Source organism: Corylus avellana, chromosome ca2 (assembly GCF_901000735.1).
Source record: "Corylus avellana chromosome ca2, CavTom2PMs-1.0".
Taxonomy (NCBI): domain Eukaryota; kingdom Viridiplantae; phylum Streptophyta; class Magnoliopsida; order Fagales; family Betulaceae; genus Corylus; species Corylus avellana.
This window is the reverse complement of record NC_081542.1, coordinates 19,656,531-19,676,677: the sequence shown is the minus strand read 5'-3', so window position 1 is coordinate 19,676,677 and position 20,147 is coordinate 19,656,531. Positions and strand designations below refer to the sequence as shown.

At 34.7% G+C, this 20,147-nt stretch overlaps 1 protein-coding gene across 1 annotated transcript; it reads left to right on the top strand.

The window, feature by feature from the left end:
- The first annotated feature begins 12,392 nt into the window (after positions 1 to 12,392).
- LOC132169269 (ankyrin repeat-containing protein NPR4-like) lies at positions 12,393 to 14,793 on the top strand. Its single transcript, XM_059580331.1, has 4 exons — positions 12,393 to 12,795; positions 12,954 to 13,067; positions 13,479 to 13,915; positions 14,020 to 14,793. The coding sequence occupies exons 1-4, from the start codon at positions 12,393 to 12,395 to the stop codon at positions 14,791 to 14,793; spliced, it is 1,728 nt and encodes a 575-aa protein (XP_059436314.1).
- Positions 14,794 to 20,147: the final 5,354 nt, after the last annotated feature.

Sequence of the window (20,147 nt, the reverse complement as noted above, 5' to 3'; positions counted from 1 at the left end):
GAGACAAGATGGAACCGTGAACGGAGAAATGTTGACGTTGATATTGTAGAAATGAGCCAGCGCTTGGATGTGTTCTCCCAACAAGTTCGGCCGTTAGAAGCAGCTAAATTAGTAACACTGGATACTAATGATTTTGGTAGGGCACGATGGTATGTGCTTACCAACTGTACCGAAACGGCCTCATATTTGGAGTAAGTTTAGTAATGGTCTTTGTGTTTTACCTGTTACGACATGTTATAATTTTAGCGGTGATGATCATTTACGAATATGTTTATTTTTCATGCAGTGAACATTATAATATGATCAAAAGAGAAGGCGGCCGTGACATTGATAAAAAGCATGAGGCTAACTTTGAACGTTGGTTCCATAAACGTTTATACAATAGTGGGTGTACTGCAGACAATGGCTCAAAACAATTATATGATCTTGCATGCGGGCCTGATCGTCATGTTAGATCGTATAGAGGTTGCATCGTGAATGGGGTTAGGTATCACACAAAAGAATGTGCAGAAACTCGTACTACTCAGAACAGTGGTGTTTCTGTTTCAGGTGAAGACGAAACCTCAATAACGGAGTATTATGGTGAGTTAAAAAATATTCTAGAGTTACGTTACCCTGGCCAAAATCTCGTGTACTTGTTTGAGTGCGATTGGTGGGACACTGGGAGTGCAACAGGAGTATGAATGGACCAAGGGTTCACGATTGTGAATACTTCTCGTAAATGGTGTGAATCCGACCCGTTCATCTTAGCATGTCAAGCTTCACAAGTGTTTTACTTGGATGATCCCAAATTGGGTGGTAATTGGAAAGTGGTGCAGAAGTGGATCAATAGAGACATCTATGATATTCCAACAGTACAAAAGGGAGATAATACAGAAGATGACGAAAGACTCAGTGATGACATATACCAGGAAGGTGAATGTGTTGGGGGTAATATGGTCTTTGTTGATGAAGCAAATGTTGAAGCCTCCACTCAATTACGTAGAGATGATGCGACAATAGCAATTGATGAATTATATATTCAACTTGATGCAAGCATATTTGCCAATGATAACTTGCCGAACGAGGACTATGATACAAACTTTGATGAGGAAGAGGAGTTATGTAGCGACAACGATATAGACTCTGAACACGAAGAGGACTCTGAACACGAACAATTATCTTCAAGTAACAGTGATACAGATTCTGAATATGAATCTGATGATGATATGTGTTGAACATAAGCTCACATTTGGTATAAGTACAAAGTGTATTAGCATATTTAATGAAGTTGATGCTCTCTCTCTCTCTCTCTCTCTATATATATACATGTATTGTGGTGTTTGTTTTTTTTTTTACTAGCATAATTATTGTATGTTTGTCAAAAATATTGAACATACTATATGGTTATAATTTGACTAATATAATTTTTTGGTTTTTGAGTTGTTTGCAGATTGATCATAACAATGACAACAATAGGACGTAAACGTGTTCCAGTAGCACGAGGCCGTGGCCAAGGTCAAGGTCGAGGCCTTATTGACGAGCATGAGAGTCCGACTCCCAATTCTGGGTTTGGTGATACAGATATGCAAATGGCACCCTCAACCCCCCTCCTCCTCGAGTTAGTGGATAGGCATCCTTCGCACGAGTCTAATGATCCTATTCACTCAGTGACAGGATTGGATTCATGGGGAGGTGCCCCTACTGCATCTTGTAAGTTTATGAAATGTTATTTTTGTATTATTTTGGTTTGTTATAGACATTTGACAATATAACTTACTACGTTACCATGTTTTGTGTAACAGCTACCACGTCTGTCAGAAGTGTAAGGGGTAAGGCCAAGTGTAAGAAGTTGAGTGAGCACGTGCTTAAGAATGGTCCCTTAGTGCTAAACATCCCAAATAGACACCGGGCACTTGTAGGCAATAATGCATCATGGTTTGCAAGCAAGATTGGGGAGATTATTCGTAACATGTGCGAACTCCATCACGGTGAATGGAAAAAGGTCCCAGTTGAGGAAAAGAGCAAGTTATTATTTCATGTTCAGGTATGAATATCAATGTAATGTTTAAGAATATGTTTCATATGAAAAAAATAATGTGACACATTTTTTACCATTGATTTCTTATCTATTATGTATCAGTCAAATTTCGCACTGAATATGGGACGATACGAGCACATCAAAGCTGTTGAAAATAAATTGGGTCGTGCATATGCTAGGATTCGTTCGAACTTGTATAGAGACCACTACAAAAAATATTTTGAAGGCATTGATAAAGACGATGATGAGGGGATTGCCAAGGCTAAGGCTATTGGGAGGGAAAACGTGCCAGCAGGATATGGTCTTGAACAGTGGAACCCAATATGCGACTCATTTGATGACGATAAATGGAAGATAAATATATATTATTATACTGATTAGAAAATTCAGATTGATATAATTTGCATGCACTTGAGACATTTTATGAATAATTGTGTTTTTTTTTCTCCAAATTTTATAGAAAAAGTTGGCACGAAATATAAAAAATAGAAGCAAATTGGAAACAAATCACACAGCTGGCACTTGTTCATTTGTTAACGTCATTTACAAAAAGGTAAGTATCTCTTTTTTATAATTTAATTAAAGTAACATTATTTAGTGTAAACTTTGATTATATGTATTATGTGTAGGAACAAGAAACAAAAGTGAAGCCCAATCCTGTTGAACTATATGAGGCTACCCATACAAGAAAAAAGGATAAATAGTTTGTGAAAAACAAATGCAAAAGTCTATATGTAAGTAAATGTTTACGCTCCGATCATTAAGTTGATTAGTGAAGTACATGAATAGTAAACTTGCATGAAGTATATATTAAACTAAGGCCAACTATGACTTGTGCAGCTTCAGATGCAAGAATTAACAACCAGTGAGGCCTTAGAGGAAGGCAGTGTGGAGGGGACAAGTGTCGAGGACCGAATGCAAGAAATAGTCACACAAGTGCTAGGAGGTCGACAATCTGGTCACGTTAGAGGAATGGGATGCGGTCTTATTCCTACCCCTTTAAGTACTTCATCTCAAGCTTTCACGCACTTCGACAACCATGACGAGTGTAGGAAAAGACAAGAAGATACTCAAAGCGAGCTTCAACAGACTAGAATCGAACTTCATCAGTATAGGGAGAATTTGCAAGCCAACGTTGAGGAAACCAACAAATTGAAAGCCACTGTTGAGTTCTTAATGTCACGTATTGGAGGGTTAGTGAAACTATATCTATGCATTAATTTTACAAAAACATACATACTAAGTAATCGTTAAAAAGCTTATTGATCATTATATGAAATTCTATTCTTCTTAGGTCTGGAGGGAGCTTGCTTGGAGGTGCATCAAGTGAAGCCAACAATTGAGGGAGCTTTGGAATAACCATTTATTTAGGATGTACTTTTTGATAGCATCTATTTGGGATATATTTTTTGATACTATGTATTTGGATAGTTGTTGGTACTTTCTATTTGCTAATGTGTATTTGACTATTTGTTGATCGTGATCTGTTTGGTAATGTATATCTGTTGGTACTTTTTATTTGTTTTATATTATATTAAGATATTCGCAAAATTTTTGGTTCAACAACTTTTGAGTTAGTAAATCTCCCTTGACATGGTTATCAAGGTTAAAGAACTTTGAGTAAACAATGCAAGGGAGTAATAATATCTTTCTAAATTTTATTTTTAAGTGTATGCAGGATGATAAGAGTACAAGAAAGTTAAACCACCCAAGCAGGTTCTTACTTTAATATGTTTCATGACCAAACACATTTTTAGTATTTCTTTCTCTATCATGTTGGGTTTCATTCTTATTGTCTTTGATATTATATATTGGTTCATTGTGGTAGATTACTCAAATTACTTATAAAGATGAATTGGCAAGGAAGAGGATGCAGATAAGTATTTTATTTTGGGTTTTGGAATTTTCCTGGCCATAGATTGTAAAACATATATTTAATAGTTTTCTCCCTTGGCAGGTTTGGTTCATGGGGCAGTTCTCACATATTTTTGATGATTTTGATAAGGTTAGTCATTTTGAGTTACGTTGCTTGTGAGCATTTAGATTAGTTTGAAGATTGTTGTCTGATGTGGTGAAGTAGTGTTAATGCATAGTACTCTTCTCTAAAAGGTGTTAAACTTTTAAACTTTGCCAATATTTGTGGTTTTCGACTTCTGTTTCCAATGATAGGTGTCGTTTTGTAGTTTTAAGCCATTATTCATGATATGTTTGCCCTTTATATTATATCATTTTCATAATTATAGGATAAAGAGGTATAAGATGTGTTAGTTGTGGTGAATGAATGGGAGAGAGTAGTTGATGGGTTTGTTTTGTTTTGGTGATTGATAGCGTCGAGAAGGAATGAAGCGGCGGGGTGGCTGAGGAAGATGGTGGGAGTAGTGGGGGCGAAGGATTTGCTGGCGGAGCCGTCGGAGCAGGAGTTCAGGCTGGGATTGAGAAGTGGGATCATTTTCTGCAATGTGCTCAACAAGGTTTACTCTGGAACTGTGCCCAAGGTTAGCCTTTTCCTCATCCTTATCTTCATTTAAATTCTGTGTCTTTTTTGTTTTTTCAATTTGGGATGTTCAAGCAGTAGTTTGATTTCTTTTTAGGTGGTGGAAAGTCCATGTGATTCTGCTCTGGTTCTTGATGGGGCCGCATTGTCCGCATTTCAGTACTTTGAGAATGTGAGGAATTTCCTGGTGGCTGTGCAGGAAATGGGAATTCCTATGTTTGAGGCGTCTGATCTAGAACAAGTATGTATTCAGGGATCAGGATTCTCAAAGAATTAGGGACTTCAGTATCTCTGTTTTTCATTAAAATAGAAATTTCTGTTACTTTTAGCCCATTTTTCACATACATCGGATGCTGAGGATAGAACATATATGGTTTACGGATAGAAATTTGTATAGTAATTCAAAATAAATTTGTTAAATTTCAGGGAGGGAAATCTGGTTGAATCTGTGCTAAGTAAGGTTGTGGAGGAGTTTGAGCATTGCATTTCAAGCCAATTTGAGCTGGTATGTTAGCTTTGGTTATCCAAAACAATCATTTTTCAGCAGAAGGAAACAATTTGGGCAGAGAGATCCTTTTTCAATATGGATTAGGTGATCAAATATGCTTTGACATTCAACTTAGGACTAGGAATTGATGCACATTCCAAATCAATAAACATGTTCTCTTGGATTCTAAACAAGTTTTTTTTCCCTCTACTTTTCCTATAACTTAATTAATACCTATCTGACTCGTTATTTGTTCATTTATTTGTAACCATTATTCTTCTTTGTTGTGCTTTGACTCTCTATTTCTTGGTTTGGTTACACTTGTTAACCAAGTTTAATAAACCTTTGTTGGTCAGTTTTTATGGAGGGTAGAATGTAGTGTGGGCCTTTTATGAAATTTTGAAGTATCTGATAGGATCTTCAAAATGATGGCCTCTAGCTTGTATTGGACACAGTCAATCTTTGTGGCAATAGAAAGGATAATCTCAGATAGGATAGAACAACAAAATATATAGGATCATCAATTGAGCCTCTTGTTTGCATGTGAATGTATTTATGTGGGCAAACATAATTTGTTATTGAGGTCTATAAACCAACCCAGTATACAGAGATTAAGGCTTAGTTGAGTTGACTTTAAAGCTTCAAAGTGTGGATATTTTTTTAAAAAAATATTTTGGCTGCTGTATTTTATGCACAAAAAAGGAAATATTCTGATAAGTTAGGACCTCAATGGAGCAAGGAGGAGCTTGAGCATTTTTATGAAGCCTAACGGAAATATGGAAAAGACTGGAAGAAGGTATGCCTTTATTTGACGTTGGGTTTTATTTACTCTTTTGGGATTTACTTAATTAGCCATAATTGGTTGTCTTTCATTATAGAAGCAGCTTCTAATTTTTGTGATGTAACTTCATATCTAATTTGGTTATGCATACATATGCAAACATTTTTCATGCTTTCTCCCTGTAATATTGTTTACAATAAAATTTTCTGTTCTAATGAGACAATTTATAATGTGCACCAGTTTTGTTTTTGGTCTCTTTTCTATTATTGACTTCTGTGCATATCCAGGTGGCTGCTGTAGTACATAACGAATCAGTTGAGATGGTGGAGGCTCTCTACATTACAAATTGGGTTGGTAGCGTCCATTACTGTTAGATTGATTTATAACTAGAATCCGTAAAAAACAAAGCTTTCTATAATTTAGGAGTATTATGGCAATTATACCAACAGTTCTGTATGTGACTACCTTTTCCTTTCCTTGCATAAGCAGTGAATATTCTTCTTTTCATGCAAGCTAATTTTTAAAATTAAGCACTATTTTCACCTTTTTTGTATAATCTATTGCGCTTTATTTTAATGTAATTGATTTGCATGAACTAATGATCAGGGTATGACCTGGTTTAATATTTCTTTTGTTTTTTTCTTAATACTTGTCACTGCTTTGTCTTGAATGCATTCTTATAGATTTGAATAAAGGTCATAGTGCTCATTTACTTCTATTAATTGCAAGTTGGAGGATTGAATCTACTAAACCTCTTGGCAGAAAATAGTTTCTTTTGCATCCCACTTATTAGATAGTTTGGAGCGGGTTTGTCATTCAGTTAATAATTTCTTCTAGTTTCAGTAGTTAGTTATGGTGAGATTCTTGATAACTAAAGTTAATAAATTTGTATGAAATTTGATCTTAAATTCAGAAATGAAACTGGTTTGCATATGTAAGTAATTTGGTTCCCTGGGTCTAGGTCTGCGATCGATCGCACAATGTGTGCGATCGATCGCAACATCTCAAACACCTTCTGGTACTGCGATCGATCGCACACAATTGTGCGATCGATCGCAAAATCTCGAACACCTTCTGGTACTGCGATCGATCGCACACGATTGTGAGATCGATCGCAAAATCTCGAACACCTTCTGGTACTGCGATCGATCGCACACGATTGTGCGATTGATCGCATATTATTTTTTTTAAAAATTTTTTAGGACCATTAGCGTCCACAAAGTGGACCCTAATGGTTGACTATTAGCGTCCACTTTAAGTCGACGCTAATGGTTAACCATTAGCGTCGACTATGGCTTCCTTTTACATCACCTTTAGGGTCAAAAAATTGCGACTTTTAGGGTCCATAAAGTGGACGCTAAAAGTTATCATTAGGGTCAACCCTAAGTGGACGCTGATAGATAATTTTTTATTTTTATTTTTTAGGACCATTAGGGTTCACTTTATGGACGCTAATGGTTAGCTATCAGCGTCCACTTTTATTTGGACGCTGATAGTTAATTTTTTTTTTAATTTTTTTAGGACCATTAGGGTCCACGTTGTGGACGCTAATAGTTAACTATTAGCGTCCACTTTAAGTCGACGCTAATGGTTAACCATTAGCGTCGACTATGACTTTCTTTTACATCACTTTTAGGGTAAAAAAATGTGACTTTTAGGGTCGAGAAAGTAGACGCTAAAAGTTATCATTAGGGTCGACTTGAAGTGGACGCTAATGATCACACGTATGAGCATTAGGGTCGGACTATTAGCGTCGACACCTTTAGGGTCCAAAAGTCGACGTTGTTGGAAACAGCGTCCACTTTAGGACTTTTAGGGTCGACTTAGAGTCGCCCCTAAAGACCTAAATTCTTGTAGTGGTTTTAGCTTGAAATTCACAATATAAATGTAGACTTATATAAATTAATAAAAACATGAACAAGAAAATGCGTTAAAAGCTTCAATTCTGATTGAAAATTCGCTGAAAACAGCAACAAACAGTTGAATCTTGCCATAAACCACCATGGGCTGTCAGATGTCGCCACAACACACCAAGGGGCAATCAGATCTCGCCGCAAATACCAACGAGCAGTCAGATCTCGCTACAAATTACCAAGGGATGGTTGGATCTCATCGGAAATACCAAGGGGCGGTTGAATCTCGCCACAAAACCACTAATGGACCGTCAGATTTCACAACAAATTGCATTTTACCACAAATTCATGGTCAGATTTGAAAATAGCTAAATATATGGCTCTTAGATTTTATTGTTAAACTAAAGGAAGAGACGGTAACAATGCACTACCCGTGTGAGCATAGACCACATGGGCTGCGCAACAATCAAAGAAAAACCAAGATCGTAAGGTGTTAACTAAATCACTCTGATACCATAATAGATTTTAGAAGAAGAAAGAATTCTCTTATTTCACTGTATAACTTCTACTTACAAATAGTCTATTATATAGACCGGAGAAGATGGAGCACATCCCTTGAATCAAGGCTCAAATTATGCATAGTCAACCTTTTTGACTTCTGAGATTTACTAGACAATAAATCCAGATTCTCTAAATTTGTTCCTTTAACATGTTAAAGGGTCAATTAATCTCGTTTATTCCTCTGTAATCTTGCTTTATTGCTAAACTAAATCTCCCATTTTCACGTTTTGGCTTAATTAGGGACGAAAATTCTCAGCTGGCATTACAAGCAAAAGTAGGAATCAAGTAAGGAAGCCAATTATCCTCCTCTCCCTTTGAATTTAACCAAGACTACATGAATGCTGATGATAGTAAAACGAAAATCCAACCAAGACCTCACATAGCAAAACACAAAGCAAAGAGCTAAGAGCCACCGAAAATCCACCACAATCTGCCATCACACAACTAAAAAATCAAAAGGAAGCAAAAACCCATTTAGTTGAGGTTCATCTCAAAGTCAGAACTTCCAAGATTAACAACCAAAACAACCCATAACAACAAAGATCGCAGAAGTTCTCATTTTCCAAACTCCACACCCTAGACCCAAAACCAAAATCGCAAATCTGATACATTAATAGGGAAAGAAACCAAAATCAAAATCGCTCCACAATTTCCAGTTGTCCAACAAAGAAAGAAACCAAAATCAAACGAAAATTACCAAGAGAAATTCATAGATTTGAACCAATCCATAGATACGGTTCAACAAAGAGAGAGATGAGAGCACCTACGTCGGGTGTGAAGAGTGAAGCTCGGCCGAGAGAGAGAGAGAAGTTGTGCAGGTGAAGGAGAAGCTGCAGCTGCAGCTGTGCGTGAAGGAGAAGGAGAAGTTGTGCGTCAAGGTGAGGAATCGGGGTTTTTTGGTTTTCGTTTTTTTTTTTCTAATTAGAAGAGGGTCGAGTTTTTTTTGGGTTGAGCAGGAAAAATGGTTTACGAAATTCAAAAGTGTAAACCATTTTCCTAGAAATGTAAAGGTTTTTTGGTCAAACCGAAATCATTTTCGGTTTGACCACTATTTTACGTTGTAGTAAACATTGTAAAATGTGAAAATTATTTTCTGAAAATCATTTGACGTCGAAATAAAGGAGTTTAAAATTGTATGAACAAATAAGTAATAGGTAGATAATATTTTATGGGACAATCCTCCATAAATTTCTGAATCAATGCGTCATTTTAAATAATACCTCAAGTGTTTTTATTTATTTATTTTTTTTTAAAGTTTAAACTTCACATGCAAGTCCTTCGCGAATTTGTATATGTTTAAGATTATCCTTGTACTCTTATTCAATATATATATATATATATATATACTATCATTTTGAGACTGGAGTCGTTAAAAAAACAAGCACAAATCGACACAAATTGCTTGCATGTGAGCTGAAAACACGAGGACCAGGTCTAATATAGGTTCTATTTGGCATTCGCTTAAAAAAAAAAAAAAAAAAAAAAATGTTTTGTATGAAAAAGTAAAAAATTTTTGTTTTATAGTAATTTTTTTATTTGAATAATAATAAAAAGTAATTGATGTTATGAAAAAAAGTAAGAATGTTGGGAGTTAATTTTGAGAAGAATAGTATAAGACCATCAAAAAACAGAGCCAATGTCATATTGTCGAAGACTCCCTTTTAATTTTTTCGATACATGCTTTTCGTAGATAGCCAGAGCAGGAGCACGACAAACTTGCTTTTACAAAAAGCTCACAAAAGAAGAAAATCGTTCACTTTTAGAAAAAGAAAAGTGAAAATTATTACCTATAAAGAAAAATGAAGCAATGATTTCCTTATAAAAAACAAACGTAAGGATTTTTCATTTATAAGAAAAAAAGAAAAAAGTAACAATGATTCACTAATTACAAACGGTTTTTAAGCCAGATTTTTAAACATGAACATGAGCTTGATTTTGCGTCCATACCAATAAACATTGACACCGAGAACATAAAACTGATTCTTTCATCTCTTTAAGTGTAATTTCTAACCACTCATATTTCATGTTACCAAAGAATAGTGTATGTGAGTGTGGCTATATATGGCAGTTTTCCTTGCTTTACTTATTTATTTATTCTATCTTTTTCCCATTTTCTTGCTTTGGCAATAGGCTGTATATAGGCTAGTCACCAAGAGGTCAAGGCTAGAAACATTCGACAGTGCCCATAAGAAGAAAATGCTCACAGTTTGGAAACTTTCTTCCAAGTACATCGCAGTTTCGCGAGCTTAGAGCGCTAGCAACAGATTGTAATGAAAATGTTAGAACTTAATTACAATCATCTATATTAAATTATTATTTATTCTAAAAAATTAAAATGATAAAAAATAATAAATTTATGATACGTTTAGTACATGAAATGAAATGACTATTCCACTAAAGAACAAATAACTTTTATTAAGAATAAAAGTAGGTTGAATAGTATAGCCTAGTGTTGGAGTATAGTCAAATTATAAATATAAAGAAATTAATGTAAAAAGGTAAAAATATGTATAGCATTACTCTTTTCTAAAGTATGCGGTCCTCCATCCATCGATCAAAATCTTGCTTTTTTAGCCATTGAGAGAGAACTTCAAACGAAAATAGACGGGGCAGTGGGTGTGTAAGCAAAGCAGAGAGTTGCTTCAAATGCATCAAGTTGAACTTCCTTCTGCTCATAGACGCTAGTCACGCTACAACCTCTCACTGCTGCTTTGGTTTCTTTTGTTAATTAGCTGGTAAGGAATTTGGACTTGTAGATATCTCAAATTTGATTTTATTTTTATTTTTTATTTTTATCAGATTTATTGTTATAAAACCAGAAAAGAAAAATGGAAGAATATGCTATCGACATGCCTCACAATGGAAGACAAAAGGCAAAGGTGGGAATGGCAAGGACTTTTACTGGACAAGGTAACGATAAACAAATATTCTCCTCTATTCTATCATTTCTTACAACATCGTATTCTTCTGACAAACTATACGGTTGTTGGCAAAGGTGCAATCCATGAAGAAGGATGCTCTTCCGTTCCATGGTTTCCTACACATTTGGATGCCGGATCAGATGATACGATTTATGGCGCCCGATCAGATGACGGATCAGAATATACGGTTACTGGCGTATCAGATGCCGGATCATTAGAGAAGATGAATTTTTCCTTGCGTCACTCGGGCGAAGTAGTACTTGCGTCATTAGAGAAGCGAAAAAGGGTGGAGATATATGAAGAGGAGACAAACCCGAGTGAGGCTTCTCATGAACATGAAACTAGTATTAGAAGTAAGTGCCTCTCTTTAATTTCTCTCTGGTCATATGCAGTCACATAACAGGTGACCGAGTTAAATTTGGATTTATCTTAGGGAAAAGTGTTGTGAATGTCTCAGCTTCATTACAATTTTCTCTTAAGAGAAAACCTTAGGTCCCGATGAGGCGTAAAACCCCTCCTTTACAGTGCCCAATAATAAACTGCCACCTCAGCAAAAACCATAAAATAGAATGGTAATGAAAACACCAAATTATCCTCCACATAGAATGGTTTTAGGACGGACCAGATAGTAGGAGCTCTCTTCTCTTAAATCCTATCGAATTACGTGAAAATTACCAAATTACCCATATATTTTGAAAAATAAAAATTCGGAAACACTAACCCGACAAACTAGGCTTGATTGTGGACTTGTGGTTGTCATTTTATAAAGTTTATAGGGATATAAGAGTCATTTCACCCCTTGACTGTTTGATATAACCTCAAACACTAATTGAAGGGGGGAATTGTAAAAAATTAAAATTTTTGATATACTAAGTTGATAGTTTTTAGACTTTAAAGAAATAATTACAAATGTAAATGTAAAATTAGATGAGTTAAGTTTAACCAAACAACAATTACAGACACATGCATGGTCACATGCAAAGGAAAAAGAAAGAAGAAGACAAAATTTCATGACTTGCTGCTTATACATAAGGTAATAAGATAAATTAGTTCTTCCAACATCTTAGCATGCATCCAAGTGGCATGATTTTTCTCCAAAAGTTCTTATTAATACTTTTTTTTTTTTCTTTCCTTTTTATGAAAAAGTAAAATTCTAGCGGAATTGAGAAGAAAGCTAGCTGAATACCGTGCCGGGCGATTAAAATAAAAAAAAAATACCGTGACCTGTGTGGTCCCCTCCTTCGAGCTGCCATCAAAGGTGATTGGCCGGCTGCTATGACTTTTCTTGAGAGTAACCCAGACTGTGTTCGAGTTCCCATAACGAAAGAGAAAGCGACTGCACTTCACGTTGCGGTGATTGCAAAACACACCACTTTTGTAGAAGAATTGTTGAAATTGATGACTCCGATGGACTTGGAATTAAGAGCCATTAATGGATTTACGGCCCTTCACTCAGCTGCTCAATCAAGAATCGTTGAAATTGATAAGCAGCTGGTGGAAATCAACGATAAACCGCTATTGATCCCTGATTACAGTGGAGACATACCATTGAACGTTGCAGCATATGTAGGACATACAAACATGGTCTCGTATCTATTCTCTCTGACTCCTCTTGAACAGTTGACTGCTGATAAACACATTAAGCTCCTTGAGTGTACTAGTTACAATGATATGTATGGTAAGCACTATATCTTACTATAACTTTGTTTGATGAGTGTGAGACAATTACACAACTTGGATGGAGTACTTACCACTTCTCTTGCAATATTGGCGACCATATTGCAATTAATGCTAAAATGCAATATGGTCAAACTAATCTACCGTTTTTATGAACAGATGCAGCATTGAAAATTTTGGAAATGTATCCAGCCATAGCAAGTGCCGACATTGAATTTGGGTGGAGAGCTTTGGAAATGTTAGCCAGCAAACCTTTGGCAATTGGCAGCGAAAGTCAGCTATCATTATGGAAAAGTCGCTTATATTCTTGTTTGTTTGCCTCCAACCAAAACTTTTTTATTTGCATATATATATATATATACACGACATTTTCCAAGTAGTTCTTTTTTCACATTAAAATATCACAACATGATGACAATTTTACACGAATTATATTATTCACAAAACATTTTTTTTTTAATTTTTTTTTTTTTTTTAACAAACATTGTATAAAGAACAAAACATATGTTAAGAAGTCAATAATTAGGACAAAAGTAGCCGCATTTAATGCTTTAGTTTTCTTTGCATTTTTATTTTATAATGGTTTCAACATAATTTCTTATAATGGAATGACTATATAGATTTAATATTTCTTTATTACTAAACTATCTTTGATTTCTTAATAGATTCTTTTCTCAACTATAGGGTTCAAAGGGATTTGTATCAAAGCTTTGATGAAGACAGTAGCCCATCAATTAGTTGAAGTCCTTTGGAAAAATGTTGCAATTCTAGACAAACAGTCCTCATCATACTTGGTTCACTCTCATATTACTTTACTTTTTGAAGCTACAAAAGTTGGAAATCTTGAATTTCTAAATATAATTACATGCTCTTATCTTGACCTTTTATGGCAATTGGACGAAGATAACATGAGTTTATTTCACATTGCTATTAAATATCGACAAGAAAGTGTGGTCAATCTAATATATGAGACAGATACTATCACATACAGCCTTACATCCCTTATTACTTTGAAAAACAGGGACAACATACTGTACTTAGCTGAAAATTTGGCTCCTCTTGATCGAGTCAATATTGTATTAGGAGGCTTTAGAATGCAACGAGAATTGTTGTGGTTTAAGGTGAGCAATAATATTATTTAATTTTTTTATTTTTTATTTGTTCTTCTGGTTGCATAACGAATATTGGTTCAACTATTACTTGTCAATGTATACTTGATTTGTAGGAAATAGAAACGATTGTCCCGCCGTCATACATGAACATGAAGAATAAAGATGGCTTAACACCTAAGGAGTTATTTAAAAAGAAACATAAAGATTTGCAAATAGAAGCTGAAATGTGGATGGAGAGCACATCAAACAATTTCATGGTTGTGGCAAGATTAATTGTCGCTGTCGTTTTTGCTGCAGTCTTCTCTGTGCCAGGCAGCAACAATCAAGAACAAGGCACTCCTATTCTTTTGAGAAATACTTGGTTTAAGGTATTCTTCATATCAGATGCAATTGCACTATTCTCCTCTTCGGCTTCAATACTACTGTTCTTGTCAATGTTCGTGTCACGTTACAGAGAAGAGGATTTCTTAGTGTTAGTTCCTTCAAAGTTGTTGCTTGCACTAGCCACACTATTCATATCCATTATGGGCATGATGGTAGCCTTTAGCGCAGCATGTATTTTGATGTATAGTCGTGGAACGTCATGGGCTCCAGTTGTTTTAAGCGCTTTGGCAGTTATCCCAATTACTTCATTTTCTCTGGTAAATTGTAAAGAGCTATTTGTTGATTTAATGGTCTCATCATACAAGTCCAGATTTCTTTTCCTCCAGCCATCTAAACGTAGTAGACTTTTCTCGCAGAAGATGCCAAATCGAGAATGGATTAATAGAAAATATGAAATTCAAGCCAAACGAAATGAAAGGGAAAATGTCGGAGGTTCCAGGAATGTTGAAGAAAGAAGCCAAAGGAAAGAAATTGAGTTAACTCCGTCAACGCCTTTTGGTTGATGGTGGTCTTATTTCCATCAGGACTTATATAGCTAGTGTGATTTTTATGATTTTTTTTTTTTTTTGATGGTGTGATGTATCAAGTGATCCATTTATTATAGACTTTGATTTATCAAGTGATCCACTCATGCTACACGTACCCACCCTACTTTGACATCTAATTAGTTTTTTTTTTTTTTTTCCTATTAGTTTATTGAATATTCTTATGTTTAAATATTTATTCTCAAAACATAAAAAAATAAAATAAAATAAAAGCAGTCCAAAAAGCTTGATTCAATCTTAATTATATAGGGTATTAGGGTTTTTTTTTTTTTTTTTTGGGTTAAACCACAGGAGTAATGAGCTTTAACCCAAAATAAAGTTGTCAATGATTCCAAATACACGAAGAAATAACACAAAAGCTAAAAGTAAAGTCGCAAAAGTTAAGAGGAGCAAATGGATAAGAAAACGAACCAAAAGAAGATTATGGATAAAATTATGGAAGATGTGAATTAAACACGTTGAAGTAAACGTTAAGGGTGGCATGGCATGGCCCTTGAAAGCTACTACCACTAAAATTTTTGGATCCACCGTTCAACATATTGGAGGCTATTATCAGAAAATTTCGTCAAGAAGTCTTCATGAAGACAACTTGTGCGGTACCGCGACCAGCAAAAAAGTTCTATTCACATTTGTATTGTCATCCAATAATAATTAGTTATTTTAGATCTTCTATAGAATTATTTATAAAACTTAATTTCACTTAATAAGTAAGAAATGAAAACATTCATGACATTTTTATATGTTGTATAGATATGTTATAACTTTTTATTTTTTTTATTTTTTAATAGAGATATGTTATAACTTAGATGGATTTGTCTGTGCATGTTTCCAAGCGAGAGATTCAGTGACGGAGATAGGGGAGGGCCGGTATAGGCATGGGTCCTCCCCAAAATTTTTAGGAAAAAATTGTATGTCACAAAATAATAATACTAATAAGGTAAAATTTTATTTTTAGTCAATTGGCCCTTCCTAAAAAAAAATTCTGGCCCTTTCCAATTAAAATTTGGGCCCTATTCCTAATTTTTTGGCCCTATCCAATAAAATTTTTGGCCTATTCCTAAATTTTTTTGGCCTTACCCATTAAGCTATTTTGGCCCTTACCCATTCAAAGCGCTTTATCCCAGCTACCCTAATCTGCTACCACAGGTGCACAACCACAACACAATAAAAACAGAAATAAGCCAGTGCTGCCAGCCGAATAGAAAAGCAAACTTGAAAATTGACCTAACCTTCAGAGTTCAGCCGATTCCTAATTTCCCACCACACCAGCCACCATCAGAATTAATTTCCAGCAGCCTCTCAGAAATTTGTTTTATCTCCAGGCTCCAGCAAAAGCAGTAGATTCGGCAAGTTCTTGAATGTTGAAACTCTAACTTCAATTACTCTTCTTCAACTGTTCCCTGGTCGTTTGGTTGCTTAACTTGCTTTGCTTTGCTTAACTTGGGAAATGGCTAGCAGCCTAGCACGGTAAAGAGACAAGAGTACTACTGAGCCGAGTGGCAGACTGCAAGTCTGCAACTTTTTATTGTTTTCACTTTTCAATTTTGCAAGTTTTAATTTTTTTTGTGTCAAGTTTTTGTTTCTTTCCCTTGCATTTGCTGTGACTGTGAGCATCTGGCCGTGCATTATTTTTCAAATTACAAGACAAAACAACTAAACAAGTGAAAGGTGGGTGGCCTAAGGTGGGGTTTTTATTTTTATTTTTATTTTCTAATCAACATGGCCGCGTGGGTTGTTATTGTTAATTTTAACAATTAATTAATTATTGTTATTGTTCATGGTTTCACAATTAATTAGTTATTGTTATTGTTTATGGTTTCACAATTAATTAGTTATTGTTAATTTTGAGAGAGAGTTGTTATTATTAGTATTATTGTTAATAACTTACATTACCGCAACATAGAAGCAGACCAAGTGGTGCAAAATCACAAAAACGCAGGTCGCATTATTTGAAGTTAGTTTTCTAAGCTCAATTCCACACTATTTCATTTTCTGTTGAGTAATTTCATTGCATAGGCAGTTAGAATACTTTATGTCTGTGAGGCTCAAAAAGAAAAAGAAGGTTGATCTTTGTGAGGCAATTAATTAATGTCCTATATTTTCTTCTTCTTTTAAAAAGAAGACAAAAGGTTAAAAATAATTTAATCTTTGTGAGGATCCAAAAAGAAAAAGAAGGTTGATCTTGTGGAAAAAATGTCCTATATTTTCTTCTTCTTTTTAAAGACGACAAAGTTAGAATAATTAATGTTTGTGAGCCTCCAAAAAGAAAAAAGAAGGTTGATCTTTGTGAGACAATGTCGTATATTTTCTTCTTCTTTTCACACGTTTAATGATCTACGGACAATAATGGACTCACTTGAGCATTACATTCAATGCTTTCAATAAAAGAATTGTGAGGAACAGCTAGTATATAAATTAACTTCTAGTTAGGGACAGGTGATGAGAAATTTCGTTGCATATATAGATTACCTTTGACATTGAATGCCGGTCACCTCGGCGGTTTTTTCCTACTTTTTATGTTCATGACTCCTGCGTTCATCTTTCTTTTTCTTAACGCAATTAAAAATTTCTTCCTCTAAGTTCTCTGTACGAGGAAATTGCCAGCAAGTTTCTTGGCAAAGCCTAAGAACAAGATGAAAAAGGAAAAATAGATTTTGGGACATGTCCTTAGATCCTATTACTTTTGAGAATAATAGTAATTGTTGTGCACGAAATTAAATAACAGGATCCTAAAAAAGTAGAAAAGAGCATAATAGAAAATAGATAAACCACATACAACACTAAGATTTAAGTGATTCAGCTTAACAAGCCTATATCTACTAGCGGAGACAACCCAGAAAAAATTTAGTATCAAAAGATGGAGTACAAAGTTAACGGAGAGAAAATTACTCAAAACCCAAAGCCCTAATACCCAAATCTCACTCTCACACAAAAGAGAAAAATACAAAAGGGAGAAAAAATTGACAAAGAAATCTCTCTTCATCTCTAAGTGCACAACAAAGTAAAAAAACTCTAATGACAAAAAAATCTCTCTTCATCTCCTCCCTCCTTCTACTCATTGCAAAAAAAGAAAGAAAAAAAGAAAGAAAGCCTGATATAAGAATTGATTGAGATGGCTAGCTACATCAGTATTCTGAGATAAAAATGTATCATTTAATGCGAACTTTGCTTTCTTCTTTTATAAAAACTTTATGTTGAATCAATATTTCTTTATACCAAACGATCTCTGAAATAGATTTTTTTTCTTCTTATAATCTTAAGTCACAAATGGATCTATAAAATTGGTTTGATTCCGACACGTTTAGGTGACAAATGCATCATCGTTCTATAATAAAGCTTTGATGCGAACATATGCTCATCAGTTAGTTGAAGAGCTCTGGGAACCTTCCTCACTAGAACTACAGATGTATGATCATATGACTTTACTTGTTGAAGCTGCAAAAGTAAAAGATGCTGAATTTTAATTATAATTATACGCTCTTATCCGGATCACTTTTGACAATTAGTAGATGAAGAGCAGGGGATTAGTTTATTTCACATTGCTATAATGTATCAGCAAGAGAATGTGTTTAATCTAATATATGAAGGAAAAGATTACAACCTATGTCACCAAACGTGGTAGCAACATACTGGACATTGCCAAAGGAGATAACATGCTGCACATTGCTGGAAAATTGGTTCCTTTAGATCAATTAAATACCATATCAACAGAAGCCCTTCAAATTCAACAAGAGATATGATGTTGATGTTTTAGGTGAGTGTTATAATTATTCGACAATTTTTTTTATTTTTTTTATAATTTATTTATTTATTTTGTATTTTCGCTGTTTAGTTATAGCTTGGTTACTGTAGAAAATAGAAAACACTATGTCGCCTTCATACGGGAACATGAAGAATTCAAAGGATGGAACACCTAGGGATATATTTAAAAAGAAACACCAAGAATTGCATAAAAAAGGTGAAAATTGGAGGAAAGAAACAACAAAATACTGTATGGTTGCGGCAACATTGATTGCTATTGTGGTTTTCGCTGCAACATTCACTACACCACGTGGTAACAATCAAAAAACAAAGAAACCTGACAAATGGATACCTGACACAGGGAAACCTCTTATTTTGAATAGTAATTGGTTTACGGTATTCTTTATATCAGATACAATAGTATTGGTTTTCTCTTCAACTTCGATATTTGTTTTCTTGTCAATTCTCACAAGGAGGATGTTCTCAAGACAATACTTGTAAGGTTGCTGGGTGGGCTTACTGCACTCTTCATCTCTATAGCAGGCATGGTATGCCTTTAGTGCAACCTGCTTTTTGGTATATTACACTGAAACAGCTTGGGCACCGCTTTGGCTACTATCCCAATAATTCTTTTTGTTCAAGCACATTTCGACTTTGGGTTGATACAATAAACTCAACATATTGGGCTAGATTTCTTTTTCGGGCATATTTACGTAAACATAGACTTTTCTAATGGAAGTTGCTTAATCAATAGAAAATACCAAATGCCAGTCAAACAAAAAAGAACAAAAGTTGTCCCAGGTGATCAAGAGATTTCGAGCAAGGAAAGCATGGCAAAGAAGAAAGCAGATCAAGACTCTGAATTGATGCTCGTTTGATTATTTCCATAAAAGACTTTTCCTTTGGTTTATGTGATATATGTATACATATATTTGGCATTGTATTTTACTTCGTAAATCCAGACCTCGTTGATTTTAGCCAAGCTTTAATTTATTTAGTATGTGCTTTCACTTGTCAAGTGTGATTCAATCATGCAATTTATATATATACCTCTTTGTTAACATACGTTTCACTCAACGGTGAGTCTCCCTGCTCATGGACTGTCTCAAGTTAGATTTTTTTTTTTTTTTTTTTTTTCATTTATTAGGTTAATTATTAAATTTTTCAATTTTAAGAAAAAGAATGAAAAAAAAAAAAATCTAAGGCAAATAGTGAATTGACATAATATTAAAGACATAAAAATATGAATGAATCCCTTCACTACAAAAAAAACCATTTTTTTATGACATGTGTTTTCTGACGTGTTCTAGTGTCTGACACGTCAGAAAATTTTTCTGACGGGTCGTTTCTGATGCGTGTTGATTGTCATAAACATAGGTGTCAGGAAAAAAAAATTCCTGACATATGAGTGGGTAACACGTCAGAATTTTCTGACGTGTTACCCACTCACACGTCAGGAATTTTTTCTGACGTTGCATTTACCCAACCTAGCATGCAAACACCAAATCCAAACCAAACAAATAAATAAGTACAAGGATGCATGTACATATATATATACCTGTGAGGAGCTC

Excerpts from the sequence above, each read along its gene's own strand:
- LOC132169269 (XM_059580331.1), top strand. The coding sequence starts at position 12,393 with ATGACTTTTCTTGAGAGTAACCCAGACTGTGTTCGAGTTCCCATAACG. Across the intron at positions 12,796-12,953 it reads TAGTTACAATGATATGTATG|ATGCAGCATTGAAAATTTTG; the intron begins GTAAGCACTATA and ends TTTTATGAACAG. Across the intron at positions 13,916-14,019 it reads GAGAATTGTTGTGGTTTAAG|GAAATAGAAACGATTGTCCC; the intron begins GTGAGCAATAAT and ends CTTGATTTGTAG.